The sequence below is a fragment of the Myxine glutinosa genome, chromosome 4 (assembly GCF_964187855.1).
Source record: "Myxine glutinosa chromosome 4, kmMyxGlut1.1, whole genome shotgun sequence".
NCBI lineage: Eukaryota > Metazoa > Chordata > Myxini > Myxiniformes > Myxinidae > Myxine > Myxine glutinosa.
The window spans coordinates 119521348-119544836 of NC_136264.1; the positions used below are offsets into that span (position 1 = coordinate 119521348).

General features: G+C 45.2%; 2 protein-coding genes across 9 annotated transcripts in view; one reads left to right on the top strand and one right to left on the bottom strand.

Moving 5' to 3' along the window:
• The window catches only part of ATXN10 (ataxin 10), a 216792-nt gene that overhangs the window by 134233 nt on the left and 59070 nt on the right, over positions 1 to 23489 (top strand). For 3 of the 8 annotated variants that reach the window (XR_013623138.1, XR_013623137.1, XM_068113267.2), the window contains one exon: positions 975 to 7025. The exons of 1 other annotated variant lie outside the window; for it this stretch is intronic. The gene's annotated coding sequence lies outside the window, so the exon portion shown is untranslated. Of the gene's footprint in view, positions 1 to 974; positions 7026 to 23489 lie in introns of those variants that run through there. 4 more of the 8 variants (XR_010984061.2, XR_010984062.2, XR_010984063.2 and 1 more) reach the window with 4 other exon arrangements.
• Positions 787 to 13410, bottom strand: LOC137425949 (protein Wnt-7b-like; the record flags this gene model as incomplete). The annotated part of the gene is made up of 3 exons (XM_068114667.2): positions 787 to 1453; positions 1745 to 2052; positions 13128 to 13410. Coding segments are annotated over 3 exons (1080 nt in total), but the record flags the coding sequence as incomplete, so codon positions are not given.

A 23489-nucleotide genomic window follows, 5' to 3' on the forward strand; every position in this document is an offset into this window, starting at 1 on the left:
TTGTATGCTATAACGTTAAGATTTCCCTTCACTGGAACTAAGGGGCCGAGCCTGAACTATGAACAACATCCCCAGACCATTATTCCTTCTCCACCAAACTTTATAGTTGGCACTATGCATTTGGGCAGGTAGCATTCTCCTGGCATCCGCCAAACCCAGGTTCGTCCGTCGCACTGCCAGATGGTGAAGCGTGATTCATCACTCCAGGGAACGTGTTTCCACTGCTCCAGAGTCCAATGGCGGTGAGCTTTACACCACTCCAGCCGACGATTGGCATTGCGCATGGTGATCCTCGGTTTGTGTGCGGCTACTCGGCCATGGAACCCACCTCATGAAGCTCCCGACAAACAGTTGTTGTGCTGACGTTGCTTCCAGAGGCAGTTTGGAACTTGGTAGTGAGTGTTGCAACTGAGGACAGACGATTTTTACACACTTCAGCACTCGATGGTCCTGTTCTGTGAGTTTGTGTGGCCTACCACTTCGCGGCTGAGCTGTTGTTGCTCCTATACCTTTCCACTGCACAATAACAGCACTCAGTTGACCGGGGCAGCTCTAGCAGGGCAGAAATTTGACGAACTGACTTGTTGGAAAGGTGGCATCCTGTGACGGTGCCAAGTTGAAAGTCACTGAGCTCTTCCGTACGGCCCGTTCTACTGCCAATGTTTGTCTATGGAGATTGCATATACCTGTCAGCAATGGGTGTGGCTGAAAAAGCCAAATCCACTAATTAGAAGGGGTGTCCGCATACTTTTGGTAATGCAGTGTGTATCTGTGCATATATATTATATTTATTACAAATGGCTTCTAAATGGTGGTGTATGGATATTGTACTTACAGAAAACCATTGAGGAGCCAAAGTCCTGATCTGAAGTGAAGTTGATGCTAGAATCTTCTTTTTTTAATGTGCAAAAGCCCCACAATGGATGGAAAGTAAAGCCGATGAATAAAAAGGATATTGCCACACTTATTTGCAGGTGAACACCTCGGCATGCTTGTGGCACGCACTGCAGCGTACGAAGCAGCACCAGTGGAACTTGCAGTGACATCTCCAGGCTTGTGCCGCAATATGCGTGTTGTATCCACGGCCACAGCACAGCAACTCACAACCACCGGCGAGTGGGGACGAGCGGTTACAGGGTCGTCCCTGGGTCCCCGCGCTCCCTGCTGCAGCATCACTTTCACAATAGTTGGGAGACTGCTCGAGAAACACGAGCTCAGAGGGCGAAGGCTTCCGGTAGCCGCCACCACCTGGGACACGGACCAGTTTTAAGAATGTGGGGCGACGGTGACGGCGGGCACGTACCGGCTCGACCAGTGCGGCACCGTGAAATTTTCGCTTGAGGGCAAAGCCAATGTCACGGAATGGCGGCAGTGTGCTCCAGCAGGTCTTGGTCGCACAAGACCCCGAGACGCCGTGGCATTTGCACTCGAGGCGCATCCTTTCTTGAAGAACCTGCTGCCCCCAAAAAAAGTATCTTTGAACTTCATTTTCCAATTGATCTCTGCCCCCTGTCTTCACCTTAATGTCTACCTGCTTTCAGGTTGAGCGATGCTTTGTTTTGAATATCAATTGTGCATTTTTATCAACCAAATATATTTGAATCAGGCTATTTCAATTTCCCTTTGAAATCGTAACCCTCTCATTTTCTGATGATGTTTCTCAATTCTATTTCGCCTAGATTTTTCATTTTTGATGCACAAAGTGGAATTGTGTATGGATCTCAATGTTTAGTTCGATACCTACCTTGCGTCCGACGGCATTGTTGTGCAGGTTCATCAGCGTCCGTGCGCTTTGTCGGATCTCGCGCGCATCCACAAAGTGACGTGAAAAGTCGAGTCCGTACCGAAGATCCGCTGAGCAGCCACCCCACCGCCACCGGTCTTCGTCCTCCATCAAGTGTCCTCCTCCGAGCCCTGTAGAACTGCCCACATATCCTTGTTTGCGTCGGTCACAACTGCACTCGCTGAGGTTTCCTCTGCTGCACGACACCGTGATGGTGTGTGCCACAGCAGCCGCCAACACTGCGTGCAGGAAAGCAGCTTCACGACTCCCTGTTGTAAAAAAAAAAAAAGTGAGACAAAGATAGGGGGGAGATCACTTTGGCTTGCTTTCCAGTTAAACTTTCCAGGCTTTTCATTGGGATTTTTTGTTTTATCTTACTATAATTCACCAAATGGCTGTCCGTCTGTTCCCAGGTACCGCAAAAACGGCTGAACCGATCGCAACGAAATTTTTGGTGGGTAATCCTGGGACGTCCTGGAGTAAAATGACAAAATGACTATTGTTTTTCCATTTTTTCCCCAATTTTCCAGTTTTTCCAAACACAATGGAATAATATTTACCGATATGAACAGTGATGTGGCTTTTATTGAAATTCTACAAATACTGTTTAGATGTTGATGATTTGCGTATGATATGATTTAACGGATGTTTATATAAATCATTTAAAATAAAATAAAAGCCTTCAATATCTGATATTTTACCTTTTCATTTCGGCCTCCCAATTGAAGCCCCGACCGTAGGGCAGGTACCGTTGCTAGTTTTATTAATACCCTTTCTTGATAAGAATTAGACACGTCCTTGTATCATTATGTGAAACCGGTGTGTACCCCTGTTTAGAATAGGTACACCGTATCCCTGCCTTAAGAGGCAATTAAAAAGGGTTGGCGTCAGGAAGGGCATCCAGCCATAAAACATTGCCTCAAAATGGGAACCATGACAAGTACATTTACATATGGGCAGGGTACAGCCCGAAGTACCCTGTGGGGGACCTCACTGCCTTTCGTCAAAACTCAAGGTGGGGAACCCGTTAGAAGCAAGGGTGGAAATCACTCCATTTATGACAACGAAACGTCTGATGCCCGACGTGGAGATCGGTTTCTGAGGTTTGGGACATGGAATGTAGGGACAATGACAGGGAGATCAGGAGAAGTGATGGAAGTATTGGTCAAAAGAAGAGTGAACATATGTTGTGTGCAGGAGACAAGATGGAAGGGAAGTGGTGTGAGAATGGTGAAGGGTAGGCAGGGACAGAAATACAAGTTTGTGTGGCAAGGGTGCCCAGAAGGTGTGCATGGTCTTGGTATCCTGTTTTCTGAGGAGTTTGTAGACAGTGTGGTGAGTGTGACTAGAGTGAGTGAAAGGTTGATGATGGTGAAAATGATTGGAAAGCTCTTAGTGAACGTCATCTCGGGATATGCTCCGCAGGTCGGTCGGAGCGATGAAGAGAGAGAGGGGCAAGTTCTGGTGTGCGATAGAGAAGCTGATGGAAAACGTGAAAGATTATGAAGTTGTTGTGGTAGGAGGAGACCTAAATGGACATGTGGAAAGGAGTATGGACGGTTTTGAGGGAGTTCATGGGGGTTACGGATATGGTGTGAGGAATGGAGAAGGTGAAAGGATTTTGGAGTTTGCTGATGGAGCTGGTTTATTGATTTGTAATACTCACTTCCAGAAAGAGGATAACAAGCTTGTTACATACACGTCAGGTGGGTCGACGACAACTGTTGACTACCTGATGGTGCGGAGGCACGATAGGGGGCACCTCAGGGACACAAAGGTGATCCCGGGTGAGGAGGCTGTTTCACAGCACCACTTGGTTGTCTGCGACATAAGGGTGAAAGGTGCGAGGAGAGCTCGGCGGGTGAAGTACCAATCGAGAATGAAGGTGTGGAGGTTGAAAGAGATGACAGTGAGGGAGGCATTAACAGAGAGTATAGCAGAGGATGATGTGGTTGAGCTTGAAAGTGGTTGCATGTCAATGAAAGATAGTCTGTTGGGAGCCGTTGGTGAGGTATGTGGATGGACTAAAGGACCACCGAGGCACTCGGAAACATGGTGGTGGGATGATGAAGTTGGAAAGAGGATTGACGAGAAGAGCAAGAAGTTCAAGGAGTGGCAGAAGACTAAGGGTACGGGGGCAGAAAAGGCAGAGCATGAAAGTTATAAGGCAGCCAAGAAGGCTGCAAAGAAAGAGGTAGCAAAGGCGCAGGAGGCATGTCGGAAAATGTTCGGAGAACGCTTGGATTCGGAAGAGGGTCCGAGAGCGGTATTCAGGATTGCAAAGCAGATAGCGAAAGAGTGGTGTGATGTGATGGGGGTGAGTTGCTTGAAGGATGAAGTGGGACAAATCGTTGTGGACCCAAATGGAATTAAAGGAAGATGGAAAAGATATATGGAAATACTGTTGAATGCAGAAAATGAATGGGATGGCAACATAGAGAGTAACCCAGTTTTAGGACCGGCAGAAAAGATAACTGAGAAGGAAGTTGAGGAAGCGATAAAAGCAATGAAGAGTAGAAAAGCGGGAGGGCCGACGGGAGTTGTGGGAGATATGTTGAAGGCAGCGGGAAGTTGGGGTGTGAAGAGAATGACAGATATCTGTAATCTGGTGGTTCTGTCTTTCATCACCTCCCCTAAAGTCAAGCTGTCTCATCCATCGAACAACCTGAGAATGTACAACTTCTCCTACTAATTTCCTCCTTGTTGAACTGAAACTCAGGCTGACTCTTGCGTTCATCACTTCTGTCTGTGGAAACACCTTCCTGAGGTTGTTCTATCCCACTCCTAACTCCAGCACTTCAAGCACGCCATGCACTACCATCTCGTGTCATCATCCTTTTTTCTACCTCCATTAACTCCGACCTAACCAACCCTCTTACTTGCAGGCTGCTGCGTTACCTCTTCTCCCCTTTCCTGTTTATGAATTCCCTTGCATCTTGTTTCCAACCGTTGCCCCACTGTTTATACCCTCTGTGGCCTTGCTTTTCCTGACCCTTAAAGGAGAACGGACACGACCAAAACAACTTTGCAGATTTCGAAACATAAACATATCTTAAACACTTCTATTGAGTTCATTTCACAAATATCTTCGCGGTTTTATTAGAATTTGTCAAAATATCGCCGAACAAGCAAAATCAGTTTTGTCAAAACCGCAAACTGGAAATGACGTTTGCGAAGTAACCCGGTTTTTCGTTCTTAAAGCCTTGTTGGCTTCGTGACAATCAGAACATCGCTTTGTTTTCGTTACGATCAGTTGGAATCATGCCCAGTCGTTGTGTGGCTGCTGCTAGTGCGTGCCCGTACGTGCGGGGAGTTAAGTACGTGGACATACGTACATTGACGTACGTACCAAAAATAAGGCCTCACTGTCCGGAAGTTCGCATATCGCAGTTACGATTAATCGCAAATTAGTTTTAATGGCCAAGTATTCAATTTTCAAACCGCGAGGCAGAAACAACAAACACACACGGTTCCTTCGCTGTCGCTTGACCGTACGTGCAAAGAAAAATTAAAACTTGCATCGCTCCTTCGGTCTTCGCTCTCGTCCTTCGCCGTTCCTTCGCTCTCGTCCTTCGCTGTTCCTTCGTTCACGTACAAAACGTATGTGTTTGCTAAATAAATGGCCATAACTTGGTAACCACTTGTCCGATTAATAGCAAACCTTGAAAAGGCACATCCTCAGGTCCCCAGCAATATACCTGGCAAGTTTCACTTAGATCGGACCAGTGGTTGTCGAGAAACAGCGGTCACAGACATACACACAGAGATTGCTTGCATTATAGAGAGTGCTATAATGATACAATTACAACTGATACACCTGCAGTGCTGCACTAAGTCAATAAAGTCGTATTTCGTTTCTGTGTTTCTATCCATTTCTTGCCTCACGGCACCGAACATTAATTAAATATTAGTTATGTTTTCCATTGACCAGAAAAAGAAACTTTTTCAATTAAAAAAGAGACATAAAAATGAATACCATTCTGTATTTTGGAGGCGCCTGAGATCAAAATCGATCGCTGTTGTGTCTGTGTCCGACGATTTCTCTTCTTCACTCTCTTGACGGTATGGTTCGAATCTGTATGGGAGAATCGAGTGTGATTCCCCAAGATTATTAACTTTCTCTTCATTTTCCGCATCAGATTGGTCAGAAATATCGCTGATATCCAGACTTACGCAACTATCGGAGTCGGTGTCTGCCATTGTTTACTATTGCGCAGTCACATCAGCTTCCTCCGATGACGTCACGATGATGATGATAGTCATCACCAGATGCTGGCCGGCGCAAGAGAAATCGTCTACTATTGGCATTTTTAAACTCGGATATCTCACGATTCACGCATGCTAGAGCAACAATTTTTGCGCCAAACTTACCGGTAATCTTTTTTGTTGCTACAATTAATTAATCTTAAGCATTTGATGTCTATACTCATGTCCGTGCCCCTTTAAGCCTGGTGTTGGCTTAACGGTTAAGGTCGCTGGCTTGAGATCTTAGGGTCCTGAGTTTGAGCCCCTGTCATGCTGTTGAAATTTAGTAATGGCTATCTTCTTTTTTTTGGAACCAAAGTACCTCAGAAGTATTGACATTTGGATTTGTACAACCAATGTCGTTTCATTATTTCTTTCTAAAGTAGAGTTTATAGAACACCTTACTTACCACAGGCAGTCTTGAGAAAAAGCACATGAAAAGGGTCTTTTTAAACTCTTGCTTTGCATTTCCGACCACAATCTATATGTCCTACGAGCCGCCATTTTGTCTGAATCCCGATATTTCCCAATGCTGAGAGTGCAATCGGCACCTTTGATTGGTTGAGATGACGTAAAATAGCGTAATATTTTGTCCAATTTTTTTTCGCTTCATACATGTGAAAAGTTTTTGATAAAAATTGACCAAAATATCCCGATCTAAATGATATATCAGAATTTCCGCCCTCCCGCCCTAATGTTTGATTGTCCCTACTTTTCCAAATCGTGTTGGTGACCAAAGTTTAAGCTGACTCTCGTGAAAGTGTAGTACATCTAGGATGGAGTTATTATCCCATCAGAAAAGTATTTTTGCCCAATTGAAATTGAATTAACCCTTGAGAGAAACTGTCTGTAGTGATGGGTCACTTTCAAGATGGATGTCATCCGTTCATCTTTGAACTAGTGTTTCACGAATCAGATTGCATAATGTGCTGTATTTTTTCATTTTGGTTCTATTATTTCACTTCAGCTGCAATAAAGTCAATGTAAAGTCTCCATTTATCATGTGTATGTATGATCATTTGGGATTGGTGCATGGTTAGCTTTTTTAAATTAGGTAAAAGACCAATAGGATGGTGTCAAATATCCAGCTGTGTATTCTTTCGAACACTTTTATAGTTGAGGACTCGTGTATTTTGTGGTTGAATATCACTCTAATGTACCCAAAGGAATGTTCTGCCTCTACGAAGGAGATTTAAGTGAGATCAGAAGCACAAAGCACCAAAAACACCGAATCATCTGACTTGACAAAGCCACCCTTATTGCACTTATTGCAATTATTGCTGATATTTTATGCTCAGATTGGGGGTCATGCCCACTATATCTTGTCGTCCCAATTTTAAAACAGTAAGTCTGTTTGTACAATTTGCTATTTGTCGCAGGTCTACAAGCGCTTCGCATTGCTGTTGGGGTTCTTGTTCGGGTTCGATTTTTGAAATGTGCACCCATTGGTCAGAGCTCTGTCGCCTCATCTGCCTCATCTGCCTCATCTGTCTGCCTCATCTGTCGCTTGACTCCAACCACCATAGCACCGAGACAAAATAATATGGCCGCCATCATGTTTTCTGGTGGGCCTAACACATAAGGCCTGTGCTGATTATACACTGCCCAGGTTTGTTGCGTCAGATTTCCATTGGCTTTATTTGGGTCAAGTGTTATTGATGATGAGCGACCCCGAAAAATCTAATCATATGTCGTAATGTTTAATCAAGCCCATCAGAATGCAGGTACGCTAGAATGCATGGTAATCAAGCCGTTACGTTACACAATTACTAAAAAAATAGAGTTAAATAATTTTTCAACAGCTCCACATTGGCATTAAGCAATCCGTGATCACGTGACGAATCGGCTCGTTCTGATATAACCGTGGGGAGGGTGACATGGATAGAAGGTGTCAAGTTAATTTTTAAGCGGTGAAGCCGCTTCAATATTTGGCTATGTCCATCCTTCCATCCATCCGTCAAAAATGAAGAAGAATAACCTTTCTAACCCACCGTATTTAATCCTAAAGTGTAATTCTAGAGAGTTCTAAATGGTAATTTAATGCGTTCTAAAGGGTACTTCTAATGGGTTATAAAGGGTAATTCTGATGGGTTTCATTCGTTTATAGGCCTTGCCTATTTCATATAAAAATGCCAAATTGAACCGCTTCCTTTGGACACTGGTGTGATTATTTTTTTAATAGCGCATTAAATGTGTTTCCTAATCACGCTGTTCATCTTTTAAGAATGCTTTAAATGCGTGTTTCCCAATCTTTTGTCGCAGGTTGTGACCACATTGCACAGTCATTCTTATCACTGCTATCCAATAAATTGTGGGTTCAAATCCTGCTGGAGGCATGATGTTCACTTTTGATTGTAGCTTTGGGAAACCCTGGCACAGGAGAATTACCATGTCATCAAATTGTTGGTAAAAGTCCTGCTTTCTCAATAATGACTTTCAATGGGGTTTAATCGTCTAGCCTGGTCTGGTCTATGCTGCTCTGCTCTGATCTGTGCCGCTCTGATCTGTTCTATTCTGGTCTATGCTGCTCTGATCAGGTCTATGCTGCTCTGCTCTGATCTGTGCTGCTCCAGTCGGGTCTGTGCCGCTCTGATCTGTTCTATTCTGGTCTATGCTGCTCTGATCTGATCTGTGCCGCTCTGATCTGTTCTATTCTGGTCTATGCTGCTCTGCTCTGATCTGTGCCGCTCCAGTCGGGTCTGTGCTGCTCTGATCTGTTCTATTCTGGTCTATGCCACTCTGATCTGGTCTATGCCACTCTGATCTGGTCTATGCCACTCTGATCTGGTATATGCCACTCTGATCTGGTCTGTGCCACTCTGATCTGTGCTGCTCTGATCTGGTCTATGCCGCATGCTCTGATCTGTGCCGCTCTGATCTGTTCTATTCTGGTCCTGTCTGGTTGAGAAGAACTGATTCAATTTTGTTGAAGATTCAAATCCAGAGCTGGAGCAGAGAATTTTTTTAGTGAATCTTCACCATTGAGCGATCAGGCTAAAACCAATATATGGCACAATATCTCAAAAGGTTATGGATGGATTCGGACGAAACTTGGTGGACAGGTTGGGTGTGTGCCGAGGACGAATCAATTCGATTTTGATGGAGATCCAGATCCGGATACGATAATTTTTCATTTTTTAAGTGATTGTTTACCATTGACTGATGGGGCCAAAAACAATAAAACAAATGTACCCAAAGGTCTATATAGCATGATATTTAAAAACGTAGTGCACGGATTATGGCAAAACTCGGTGGATAAGTTGGTTATATGACAAGAATAAGCTGATTAGATTTTGGTTCATGTCCAGATGTAGATCCGGCCTACCAGTGAAATACAAACTATTCAGCCTGGTGGAGGTATGTGCTCTCCCGAGTGCCATTCTAGTTTATTCTTCATCATCTCAAGGCAATTTGGAATGCATTAAAATGCTATGGGAGCACTGACCAAAAATCATCCTTTAAATCGAGCAGGAAAAATATATTTGGTTTATCTTGCAAGTAACAAAAACAATCTGATAAAAAAAAGTTAATGCAAGACAAAAGCAAAGGGGAATTTGGAAGAAATCCTTTATACTAGCCCAAACCCGTGGAACATCCACGGAAGGGAGGATGTGGTGTATGGATAGAGTGTATCATTATGGATGGCATAGGGGATTTGCTTGTCCGAGTAAGAGTTAGGAAGAAAGATGAGAATGAAGAGTGCGTATATGAACAACAATCGCCGACACCGGCACAAATGCATGCTCTGGATTGTCCACTCAGTGGACGGCTTGCTTTCGCCTTCTCCTGTCCAATCAGCGGACGGCTTGCTTCGCCTTCGCCCAGCAGACGCCAATACGATGGTGTCGTAAGATGGCGTCGTATCGGCAGTTAATCGGATGCTTTTGGACCCCAACGTCGGCTAATTCAGATTTTTCGAGTATGGCTGTACGTGATAAACAAAGAGCGCGGTTCGTAGATCGTAAATCCATTAGTGCCGTGGGCATCGGGTCACTGGGTGCAGCGTAAAAGGGATAACAAAGTCGAGTCCTTACGCTATTATTATATAGATAGTAGTTATAGTAGAATGGAATATTTTCTCATGTAAACATGTGTACCTCACATTGAACAGGGTATGAATCGATCAGTTATGGTTTTGAGACGTGTTGGACATTGAAAAACTAAGGAGTTATTCCCCTCGTGGTGGTTACCTTTTGCCACATCCCAATATACACTTTATTGCGACCTTTGGTGGTCTCCAAAAGTCCAATGTGTGATAGCTCAAAACCTTGCACAGATTCTGAAGGACTGTACATACACCCAAATGTTGGGGTGCTATAGTTTGGCCGTGAAAGAATAACGTACAAACAAACACACAAACCCTTCAAAATATTGATAAGATTTCAATGTTTTCAATGAACAACATGTGCCAGAACCCCAACGTACTTTTATCCCGTGCAACGCTGATTACCCACCCAAGCTGGGTCACTCAATCAAAATCGGGTGATTTAAACTTTAGTAAACCATCAAGAAGATTGATGTTTATAAAGCCATAGCAAAAATTAACCAAAGAGTGCACCATTGCAATGATGAGCCAAATGGACGAATTTCCTTGTTTGAGGTCAGTTTCTTCATTTTCATGTACACACACAAACAGAGAATTAGGGGATGTGCCCACGACCTGACCCTGGGTACCCCCAGCACAAATGCAAAATTTGGTGTGGATTGGCCCAGCGGTCTTTATGCCTCTGCCGATCATTTTGCCGACGAAGAATGGCAAATTTTCACCTTTTGTTGCCTTGTAGCCTGGAGTTAAATCAGACTTTTTCCACCTTTATTTACACATCATTACCCACAACGTCCAAGTAAAAAACAAATTCTACAAATTTCTGAAATGTAATTTAAAAAATACAAAACTAGAATATCTTGGTTGGATAAGTGTCCACCCCCATGAGTTAATACTTGGTGGATGCACCTCTGATAGAAATTACAGCTGTGTCTGTTGGGATAGGTCTCTACCAACTTTGCACACCTTGATTGGGCAATATTTGCCCAATTCTTCTGTTCAAGCTCAGTCAAGTTGTGTGGGGAGCGTTGATGGACAGCAATCTTCAAGTCATGCCACAGATTTTCGATTGGATGTAGGTTGGGGCTCTGACTGGACCACTCAAGGACATTTATCTTTTTGTTCCTTAGCCACTCTGGTGTAGCTTTGGCTGTGTGCTTCGGGTTGTTATGCTGAAAGGTGAACTTCTGTCCCAATTTCAGCTTTCTTGCAGAGGGTAGCAGGTTTTTCTCTAGGATTTTTCTGTGTTTTTGTTTTCCCTTTGATCCTATCAAGTGCCCCAATCCCTGCTGATGAGAAACATCCCCATAACATAATGCTGCCACCACCATGCTTCACAGTAGGGATGGTGTTCTTTGGGTGATGTGCTGTGTTGGGTTTGCGCCAAACGTAACGTTTTGCATTTAGGCCAAAAGTTCCATCTTAGTTTCACCAGACCACCAAACTTTTTGCCACATGGCTTAAGAATCTCCGGAGAGGTTTTTTGCATACCTCAAATGGGACTAAAGGTGGACTTTTGAGTAATGGCTTTCTTCTTGCCACCCTATCTTACAGGCCACACTTGTGGAGTGCTTGGGATGTTGTTGTCACATGTACACAGTGACCAGTCTTTGCCATAAAGGCAAAAGCTCTTTTAAAGTTGACTTTCGCCTCTTAGTGGCCTCTCTGACCAGTCTCTTCTTTGCTTGGTCATCCAGTTTGGAGGGGTGGCCTGATCTCGGCACCGTCTTGGTGGTAACATATGCCTTCAATTTCTTAATGATTGTCTTGACTGTGCTCCAAGGGATATTCAATGCCTTTGAAATGTTTTTATACCCATCCCCCGATCTGTACCTTTCCACAACTTTATCCTAGACGTCTTTTGAAAGCTCCTTGGTGCTCATGGTTGAGTCTTTGCTGTGATGTGAAATCCATAAAATCATCAGCAGAGGAAACCTACAGGAGCAGCTGATTTTATTCTGAAATAATCCGAATCACTACAATTTAACACAGGTGGAGGCTAATTAACTTGGTGTCTTGTTTTGAAGGTGATTGGTAACACCCGAGCTAATTAGCCCGTCCTCTGTACAGCAGGAGACGTGGTTTGGTAATCACATATATGTGTCTGTCTGTGTGTGTGTCTGTCCAGGCCATAACTTTTTTCCCATTTCAGCTATTGTCATCAAATTTTCACCAAAGCTTTATCATGATATGGAGAAGGTAAATTAATACTTTTGTCAAAAGGTCAAAGGTCAGCATCACATAAAATCATCAAGGTTCACCCAATTGACCTAGAATAAAAAAAATTTGCATATTGGGTCACTAAATTAGTTCACCAATCAAAAGCTAGAAGCCGATTTTTTTTTTAGATCAAAAGGTGAAGGTTGCATGAAATCAGGTTGCATGAAATCGTCAATTTTCTTCCAATTGACCTGAAATTTTAAGAATTTGCAGGTCAAAGAATTGGTTCACCAGCCAAAAGCTAGAAGCTGATTTTTTTAAAATATCTAAAGCTCAAAGATCAAGGCTGCATAAAATTATCAATTTTCATTTTGTATTTGTTTTTAAGCTGTTTTCGTTATTTTGAGCATACAGAAAAAGAAGAAGACGTCTGAATACAAATGGATGCTGACGGGCTTTGCATTTTCAGATGCTTTCTAGTTTACAATATTGCTATTTTAAGGGGGGGTGGGGGGGGGGTGTGCACTTAACCAACTAAGATATCTAGTTTTGTATTTTTTATTAATTTTCTGGAATTTGTTTTTCACTTGGAAGTTGTGGGTTACGATGTGTAACTAAAGATGGACAAGTCAGGAGACGTTTTAACTGCTTTCGTTATTTTGAGAAAATGGAAGAAGAAGAAGAAGACGTCTAAATAAAAATGGACGCCGGCGGGCTTTGCATTTTCAGATAGCTTTCTAATTTAATATTTGAACCTGTCGAACCGTGCACAAGTTATTTATTTATTTGTGTTAAACATGTTCTTTATTCACACCCAAGTTCTGTGGTGTGTGTTTATACAAATGCAGATCCATCACACGTATTCAAGTAACCCCACCGCACGATGCCACCCACCGATTCGCAACTCAGGCCCGAAAACACCTGCGGGGTACGCGGGCAGAGAGCAATTCCAGCGGCCGTAGCGGAACTGGAAGCGACACTCGGCAAGGCCAAGCTGCGCTCCCTCCGCGAGCAGCAAGAAGGCATCGGGGCGACTCTGGCAGAGCGCTCGCTGTCGGGGCACCAGCCCGGGCACCCTGCCACAGATGACCCGGGCACCAAGAGCGCTAGCGACTGGTAGGAGCCTAAGGTCCAGGGGTAGGGGGGGATCGAAAGGACATGGATGCAGCACATCAATTCATATCGCAAATATCGGACTCACATTTTCGAAAACAATCGACCATGACCTCTTATCTTAACCTAATCCTACAACTTTTGGAGCACTCCTCAACAAAGTCACTCCTCCAACGGCAAGTTAAATTGTGACCTCTACGTGACCACTTTGTTTTGATTCCTCACCAATTAACATTTTGATGAATTAAGATCTCAACTCTGTTTTCAAATGAACTGACGTCCCAATGGGTACAAACCGGCATTGGTGGTGTAAATAATGTTTAGTGCGCTTTAAGTCCGGGAGGTCTGTGGTTCAAACCCTGGTCAAGTAATGGCTCGAGCATCTGCACCGAATCTGCGAGGTAAGACTTTAACTGGAGAGTTCGTCGAGCACCTTACCACACACAGTCTTCAGAATAAGTACATGTGGTACGGGTGCCAAGAATCTGGGAGGGGGTAGTCATGAAAGAACATACTTTTTCTTGTGTGTTTTCTGGTAGATTGGACCATGGGACACATGTTTAGGGAGGCATGCTGGGTAAAAAACTTGCGAAAGTTGTCATCGAGCTGGATTTATAACTTTGCCATGTGACGGAATTTGGCCCAAAAATTAGGGGTAGAGGATATATAATAGATTGTTTCACAATGTGCCCATTGCTATATACCAACATTTTAGATATCATAATAAAGGGTTTAGAGTGGGCTACAAGTGCGTTGGGAAATTATATTGATGGGGTCACAGAGTGCAGATTTAGGGGTCAAAAGGTCATGCTTGGAAGAGTAGGTAAAAATCTAAGGGTTTTGGGTATAAATAGCCTTACTGTAACCAAACCAATGAACATAAATTAATCAAAATGACACAAATTTTAGACTGCTATTTGACAAATTTCTAGTAATCAAATGATGCTAGATAGGTCCACAGGTTTTGGGATTAACCCCTTAGTGTCTTTGAGCAGAATCACAAAATTGGCAAAAATTGAGTTTTTTTTCATAATAGTACAATAATTCGGCACAACCTATATGATCAAAACAGGAGTAAATGTTGATAAAATGTATGGATTGATAAATTTCAACCTATTTCACTCTTTACTTGTATATCAGAGAGTACGCTAGTACTCTCCATGTAGGGATGGGAAAAAACGTCGCTCCCATCTGCTACATACAAAACTAAAGGTGGATATCTTCAAAAACTCGCTTAGGCTACATAGGAGAGCCTACCTGAGTACCTGGTCTGTTCAGCTGATTGTCGAGGCAGGGATCACTTTTCAGTTCTCCAGACCATGGAAAAAGCGAAGTATCGGGATCGCTCAAACCCAGGAATTCATCTTCTTGTTCATAATAATAATAATAATAATAATAATAAAATTAATATTAATAATAATCTTCTTCAGACGCCATTTTCCGAGCTGCCTCTATCAATGGCAATGATTCTGCTACCATTCAACAGGGTTTTACTTCCTGCAACATCCTTTGGTATTGTAATTCTTGTAGCTTGAAAGGATTCCATGAAAAGTCCGGAAAACGACATTCCAATGTAAAAGAATAGGACTGGGCTAGGCGTGGCTGTCAATCAGCTTGATGGGGGCGGAGCCGCTAGACACATTTGCCTCAGTGTCGGCGTTATGCGTGATAATGTTACGTGGGATCAAATAATCTCAGCAGAAATATCATGTCTCGGGAAATGCCTTGTTTTTCATTGTTACATTTATAAAACTAAAATATTAGCGAGGTACCAGTGTTATACACCGCACACGGGACACGTGATCACGAACCCTCTATAGTAGGGTCAATATATGAAAAAAACTCACCTAACCCCAAAGAAATTGATACAAAAGGTTTTTCAATGGATTCTGGTACCATTGGGCATGCTAAATAACATACTAAAAATCTAGTAACATCTGACTTCCGGAAAGGGGTCATTTTCAAGATGGCGTCCATGATGGCTGCCGGGAGCTTAAAATGGCCATATCTCAATTATTATTCAACCTAGAAAGGTGGTTTTGGTGTCTAACCCCAGGTTTTAGGGCCCAAGGAATCCAATTGAATCAATAAAATTACCATCAGTTAATTATTTATTGACAAGTCCAAGATGGCATCCCAAGGTGACATCCTGATCCACTAAAATGGCTCTGTCGAATAGTAGTCAACCTAGAGAGATTTTTTCAGTGTGTATACCTAGGTTTAAGGCACCCAGGAAATCATCAAAATTACTTAAATAAGCACAAAGTAATCAGGTAATCCAGTAAGCCAGGTTTACCAGCCCATTAGGCATTTGTTGTCTGAAACAGTTAGTCGCTATTCATCGTCATTCTCCGACTCCTCTGGAAGAAACTTGTTATGTGGATTGTCACATTCTTCAGGTTGGCACGGTCCACAGGCAGTAGTACATGGTAGTCCATATCGTCTACAAGAGCAGCGGAGTGTCTTGCAGGCAGTGGAGCAGTTACAATGAATGACCTTCAAGAGACTGTCTGGAGCATTACAAGTGTACATTTCTTTTGGAAATGTCTAAAAAATATGGATTTTGTTTATGCATACATGTACCAAATAATATACTTATTCCTTTTGAGATGAAAATAAATTGTTTGTCAGATTTTTCAGTCCCCCCCCCCCCCCCCCCCTCCCCAATATAAAATAGTCTGACCCTTGCCATAACCTCTCAAGCTTTGTACAAACCTTTGTCTGTAATGATCACTGAATACTGTGGACTGGAGTCACAGGTGGCAGTGGTGTAGACACATTACACTCTTATCTCCAATCTGAAACACACACTTGGTTCATTAGCTGGTGAGTCGGAGGATGACGATGAATAGCGACTAACTGTATAAGACAACAAATGCCTAATGGGCTGGTAAACCTGGCTTACTGGATTACCTGATTACTTTGTGCTTATTTAAGTAATTTTGATGATTTCCTGGGTGCCTTAAACCTAGGTATACACACTGAAAATATCTCTCGAGGTTGACTACTATTCGACAGAGCCATTTTAGTGGATCAGGATGTCACCTTGGGATGCCATCTTGGACTTGTCAATAAATAATTAACTGATGGTAATTTTATTGATTCAATTGGATTCCTTGGGCCCTAAAACCTGGGGTTAGACACCAAAACCACCTTTCTAGATTGAATAATAATTGAGATATGGCCATTTTAAGCTCCCGGGGCCATCTTGGACGCCATCTTGAAAATGACCCCTTTCCGGAAGTCAGATGTTACTAGATTTTTAGTATGTTATTTAGCATGCCCACTGGTACCAGAATCCATTGAAAAACCTTTTGTATCAATTTATTTGGGGTTCAACCATATATTGACCCCTCTATCCTGGTTATTCCCAACCAATTCTTCATTTGGTCAAGCTCAATACACACAGTGATTCTCATTCAATTCCTCATTTGCTCAAGCTCATCCTCACACACACAGCATCATCTAACTGACTACTTCCCCTAAAACTCGTGCTTCCCCGTCTTCCCTTACACTGAGCACTTCCTCGTCATTATCATCCACATACTCTAACTACGTCCCCTCTACCTGTACCATGTCCCTACTTAAATCTTGTTCCTACTGTCATCTCTAAATCCCTAACAATTAACCGAGCCCGCCTTCGGCTAGTTTACACTGCCACCCCATAATCTAACACTCATGCGCCCCAATTTCATGTGAGGAATGGCGAAACCACCACTCCCCCACGCAGGGTACCATTCGCCAACACTATCGCTAATCGTCCACTGTACTACGAGCCTCTCGGTGCGGAAATACATTTTCACAGCTCGGCTTCGAAAAGCCGAGCGATGCATGCGGGTGGTTGGTCTACTGTAGGTTGGGTCCGGCCGGCATTTTCGATTCATGGGAGGAGGCATGCTTGGGCCAAGGTTCAAGGCGCCATCTCTGCGTGGAGCCTTGCGGTCCCATGCACGATGGCCCAACCGCCCACGGTCAGAGCACCGCAGCCACCAGGGGGCGAGAATCCGACCTCTCCTACCCCCCCTGGAACCGTGCTGATCGCCTTTCCCGCCAAGGCGCGGCACCGACCATACAGGGCGGGGCCCGGCACGAATCGTGCACGCCGATCCTTGCGAGACCGCCGCGGCAACGATCTCCGCAGCACACAAAGCACACCACACACCGAGGGCTCACGTCGGCTGTACGTCGCGCTAAACACTACCCCGGTCTGTGTCGATGCTCGGGTCGCGTTCTTACCCCACGCGACCCATTCCTCACTCGCACAACGCGGCGCTCCAGCTCCCCCCATACACACCCTTACACACTTTTCCTCCACACACTCCTTTACCGCACACTTTCCTGTTACACACTCCGTAACACAATTGGCCATCGCACACCCTCGCGTACACTCTCCCGTTACGTACTCCGTAACGTCCACGGGTGTGCACTCTTCTGGTCCACACCCCATCACACGCTCTGGTGTGTACTCCTGCACACTCTCCTCGGCCATCGCACACTCTGTTTCACACTCATCTCCGACACACTCTTCCCACATACACTTGCGCTCCGGTGCACACTTCCCCCGCACACGTGCGCCAGTCACCCTCACACATCGCACCACGGACCTTCCACGAGCGCCCAGGCTTCGTCTCGATTCCAAGCGCGCCAAAAACCTTTTCCCGCCATACACATTCCTGCTCACCTTAGGGGCCTTCTTCCACGGCAGCACCATCTGCAAACCTTCATTTTTGTTAGGAAGCACGACATCACAATGCAAATCCAAACTTTGTGTACATTCCATTTCGACCTCTGATTTAATTTCTCATTCTGCCGTCTCTTCGGCCCAAATTTCAACTATAATTTCTTTTTCTAGCTCAACGACCGCCGGCGCACTTAAAATTTTATTTTCCAATTCGGCGGCCGTCGGCTTTTCTACACCCCGAGTCACGATTTCTACACCCTCGGTCCTCTGCCCAAGCTCGCTCCCTACGCGTTCCGCGCATCGCGTTACCTCGTCGCGTACCACCGCGACCTTCCCGCTCGACCTGCGCCTCATGTCCTCCCCCATTTATTTTATTAACTCCCCTCGGGTATCCATTTTGCTTTCCAGCCCCTTTTTCACCTCTTCCAATTCCCGGGTGGATTTGTCCCCCATTTCTTTCAATTGGTCACCCATCTCTTTCAATTGGCCACCCATTTTGCTTTCCCATTCATTCTTTACCTCTTTCAATTCCCGGGTGGTTTTGTCCCCCAATTCTCTCCTTTCCCGGGTGGATTTGTCACTCTGGGTATCCATTTTTGCAGTCACTTTACCCATTTATTTTCCCATATCTCTCAGTCTATCCTCCGTTTTGGCCACAAAGGCCATCATGTGTGTCATAAATAGGCCCATATCCATTGGCACCGTGGGCTCGGCTCTCGCCGCCACGTGCGAGGTGCCGCCATTTTCCACCCCTATGGCTGGCCCCTCATCACTGTCCTCTTCTCCCAATTCTTCCTGTGGGTCCTGGGTTATTGATTCTACGTTATCTACCTCCTCTTCTACCCCCACCGGCATTCGACCGCTTTGGCTAGCCATGGCGCGAATTAAAAATTTTGATTAAAAAAACTAAATTTTGGTCGCTCGTGATTTTGGAGTGCGTTAAGCGCACTTCGGGTCCTATCCCACTCCTGACACCAATTGTTATGGTTCTCTCGCTGGCCTTCTCCCCTTATCAAAGGGGGATTAATCCCCTTGTCTTTACTGACCTGGCGCGAATCAAGGCCTATTACGTCCCTTCCGGACAGCGCAAAATAGGGTTTCGGGACCAAATTCTCGCTCGTACCTAAGTACTCGCGCTGCCCTGGAAGCGAGGAAACAAGCCTCGCACGAACCACGTGTGGTTGGAATACGCAGAGCGGTTTTCGTACACGTGATCCATGCAGTTATAGATAGTGGAACCCGATTCAAGCGATCTTATTCGTGCCACGCTTAGTCAATTGGAGAAATCACGGGAATGATTGAATTCAGAAGAAAGGAAGAACAAATAGGTTTACTGATTATTACCACACGTATTTACAGTTTACAGGGAACTGAGTGGCATGCTGATGAGGAGGAGAGTGTCGCTGAAGCCGAGGGAAAGGTGTATGCTGCATGTGTGAGAAGTGTTATGATTTATGGGAGCGAGACATGGGTAATGAACGTAGAGCAGCAACGAAGGCTGGAAAGGGTGGAAATGCGAATGGTTCGATGGATGTGAGGAGTATCGTTGAGAGAGAGGAAGACAAATGATGAATTGCGAAAGATGATGGGAATATTGCCTGTGATTGATGCTGTGAAGAGGAACAGGTTGAGATGGTTTGGTCATGTGTTGAGGAAGGATGAAAGTGACTGGTTGAGAAGAGTGATGGAAATTAATGGAGAAGGAAGTAGAGGACGGGGAAGACCGAGAAAGACTTGGCTAAAGATGGTGGAAGAAGAAATGCGGGCAAGGGGGTTAACGAGGAGAGATGCAGAAAATAGGGCAAAATGGAGAAGATTGTCATGGGGACCGCAAGGCTAACCCCCGCTCTAGCAGGGAAAATGGCCTTAAAATGCATGTTGTTGTTGTTGTATTTACAGTTCAGGACGAAGAGACACAGGGAAATCCTTATAGTCTTTTTTTTTTTTTTTTTTTTTTTGTTGTTGTATACTGAATCGAGGCTCGTGAAAGAGCTAACATTTATTTCACAAACAAATCAACCAGACAAACAAAACACACAAAAAGAGGGAGCGGAAAACAAGATGGGGAGAGAAGGGGAAGCACACAAACACAACATTTGAGAGCAGGGAGATGTGTGGAAGGGAGAGGGCTTGGGGGGAGGAGGCGTGGGAAGGGGGGGGGGGTGGAGGGAGAAGTATAAAACACAAGGACACCAAGGACTTCCAGGACAGAAGTTGGTATTTCAAAAAAGTGGAATTGGGGTGAAATTAGCGGGGGTAGAAAAGATCAAGGTTTTGGATGGGGGAAGATAAGAGATGGTGGTGAACAGCAGTTTTAAAGACCTGGAGGGTGGAGTGGGATTGAAGAGAGTGAGGGAGTTTGTTCCAGAGGCGGGAGAAAAGAGGAATGAAGGAGTGAAGGTGAGCAGAGAGTCTTGATTTTGGCAGTTTGACCATAAGAGGGTTGCAGGCAGATCTTGTGCGACCTGCAGGAATATTTGCGGGACAGAGCCCAGAGAGAGCTGGGGGGGCAAGGCCAGAGAGGAGTCGGTAGAAGATGGAAAGACCACCAACCTGCCTGCGGTGAGTGAGTGAGAGGCCCTTGGAGTTAGCTTCATCGCGGGAGATTCCAATGATTCTGAATGCTTTGGTTTCAACAGCGTGAAGACGAGCTAGGTGTGAGGCAGGAGCACCAGCCCAGAGGGGAGAGCAGTATTCCATTGAGCTGCGGATGAAAGCCTTGTATGTGGTGAGGAGCTCAGGTGTGCCAAGGAAGGACTTTGCACGACGGAGGATGCCCAGTCGGCGACTGGCTTTGGAGGCCAGATTTGAAATGTGGTTTTCGCAGGAAAGATCATGGCAGATAGTGAGACCCAAAAGCTTGAGTGACAGAACTTCTTGGAGAGGATTATTCAGAAAGTGGATGGGAGGGTTGTCCAGTCGGTCTTTTCGGAGAGACATCGTAAGAGTGTGAGATTTGTCAGGATTGAAAGACATGTTCCACTTGTTTGCCCAGTCTGTGATTTTGTCCAGGTCTGCAGAGAGTGAGGAGGCAGCAGACTGCCGATCTGAGGGATGAAGAATGGGGCGACAGAGAGTAGAGTCATCAGCAAAGAGATACAGAGGATTTTCAAGAGAGTCAGAGAGATCATTGATGAAGACCAGAAAAAGCACAGGGCCCAGAACACTGCCTTGTGGAACTCCAGCCTGAACAGGAAGAGGAGATGAGAGAAACCCATTCAGGGCCACACGTTGACTACGACTAGAGAGGAAGTCCGCCAGCCATGCGTGGAGATTTCCATTGATACCAAAAGAGGAGAGTTTGGTGAGCAGAGCGGGGTGCCAGACCGTATCGAAGGCACGTGATATGTCAAGGGAGACTGCTCTAATTTCCTGTTTGGCATTGAGGACCTCCATCCATTGTTGAGAAAGCAGAAGCAGCATGTCCAGAGTAGAGTGTCCAGGTCTGAAACCAAATTGATGATCAGAGATCAAGCCATTGGAGAAGAGGAAAGATTTCATATCTGAAGCAATGATGGATTCCATGACTTTGCTGATAATTGGGAGAAGGCTGATTGGTCTGTAGTTGCTGGGATCTTTTTTTGTGCAAAGCGGTGATGTTGGCAGATTTCCAAGCAGATGGAAGATGACCTAGAGCAAAAGAGAGGGTGAAGAGAACAGAGAGAGGGAGTGAAAGAGCGGAAGAACAGGATTTTAGGACCCGTGGGCTGATGCCGTCAGGTCCAGTTGCAGAATCCGAGTCGAGGGTTGACAGAAACTTTTCCACCTTGTCAGGAGGAAAGGACACAGAGTCCAGGAGCAGCTGGGTACGACTGGGTACGGTGGGTACAGAGAGGGATGGGTTTGGGACAGAAGATTTAGAGGCAAACACAGAGTTGAGGCATTCAGCTTTTTCACGCGCGGAGTCAGCCGTGTGGCCATTTGAGGTGAGGGAGGGGATGGAGGGGGAACAAACACCAGAAACAGATTTGACCAGACGCCACCAGGATTTGGAAGAGGGAGACAGATAACAAAGACAGACAGACAGATAACAGACAGACAGAAGAGGGAGAAGAGGGAGAGTCTTATTCTTAATCCCCAAAGACAACGGGCCCATCTCACTCACACTCACACGGGGTATTGCAGATGGTCAGGTGTTCCCCAGCGTGTCCAAGGGTGGTTCTCGTTCAGCTCTCCACGGTCCCCGGCACGTCCGCGAAGATGGTGATCGGCGAAGACAAGGCCACGCAGCGCGTCTCGAGCGAAGGCGATATATCGGGGCGAACGGTAGGGAGGGCTCTTATGGCAAAGGTGGGATGGCTTTTATGGCGAAGGGCGGTTACGCAGCTTCGTTCACTCGCTTGGCTGAAAACGCGCAAGTTATAAACGCCCTGGCTGCGCCCGCGTATCTCTAGCGATAGTCAAGTTCATACAGTGCGAGTGATGCAAGTCCTCTCCCTCTCCTCTGCAAGTGCTCTTCCCCCGGCAAGTCCTGCTCAAGTTCTGTTGAGGGCTTTGCGCATCGGGTTATATAGCCCCGCCCCGCGAGCCTTCTGGAACTCACCGGACTCTTCTCACCACGCCCTCTGACGCCACCACCTCTGAGCCCTGATTGGCGGCTCATGCTTCCCGTCATCGCCTCTGCCGCTCCCGACCTCAACGCTGCCCCCACCTTTTTAGGCCTACCTCGTGTTAGCTTGACTAATGAACAACCAATGCTTAACAAACTGGATTGCGCCCACAGAGGTGGAATGGTTTGCCGAAGTAGGACCTATTCTCCTGTCTTTACACAACGCAGGATTAACACTGGAAGGGGCCTACTCTCACACATACTAAGACATAACTATACTACAAACGAAGCTACATGTTGCTTGTGTGACTATCTATGGGGGGCAACCTTTAACCTTTATTGAGCTCACTGTACACATCTCAAAACCGTAGCAATATTTTATAATCGCCATCCACTTTTGACTTTAATATAACTCTAAACCCGCCTTGCATATCCATAAACATTTCCAACTTACTTTTCAATTAATCACTAACTCCAAATAAGGCGCGACCAATGACGCACGGCACACGGCAAGCTAATCGAGGCTATTCACTGGAATTTCCGAACATCTGCAAAGTCCAAAATCCAGTAAGAAAGTAAGCAAGTAAGCACCATCAACAGAATAATTAGCAAGTTGCTCATTGATTCAACTTACTACAGTCACTCCCGTCAGTCAGTGTGAAACAACCTATCTTAAACACAGACCAGAGAAACCATGAATGGGATGGGAATACAATTACAAATAACATTTCCATTCGTTCGTAACATACAGAGGACATTTCCATTCGTTCGTAACATACAGAGGACGCTTTGGTGAGAGGACGCTGGCGTCGTTTGCTCGCCGCTTCTCTGACTGGACCATTGTCCGTGTCTTGCTTTCCTGGTGGTCGTGGCGGATTTATGGCCATTGAGTCTTCCTCTGCGCGGTCCCGGC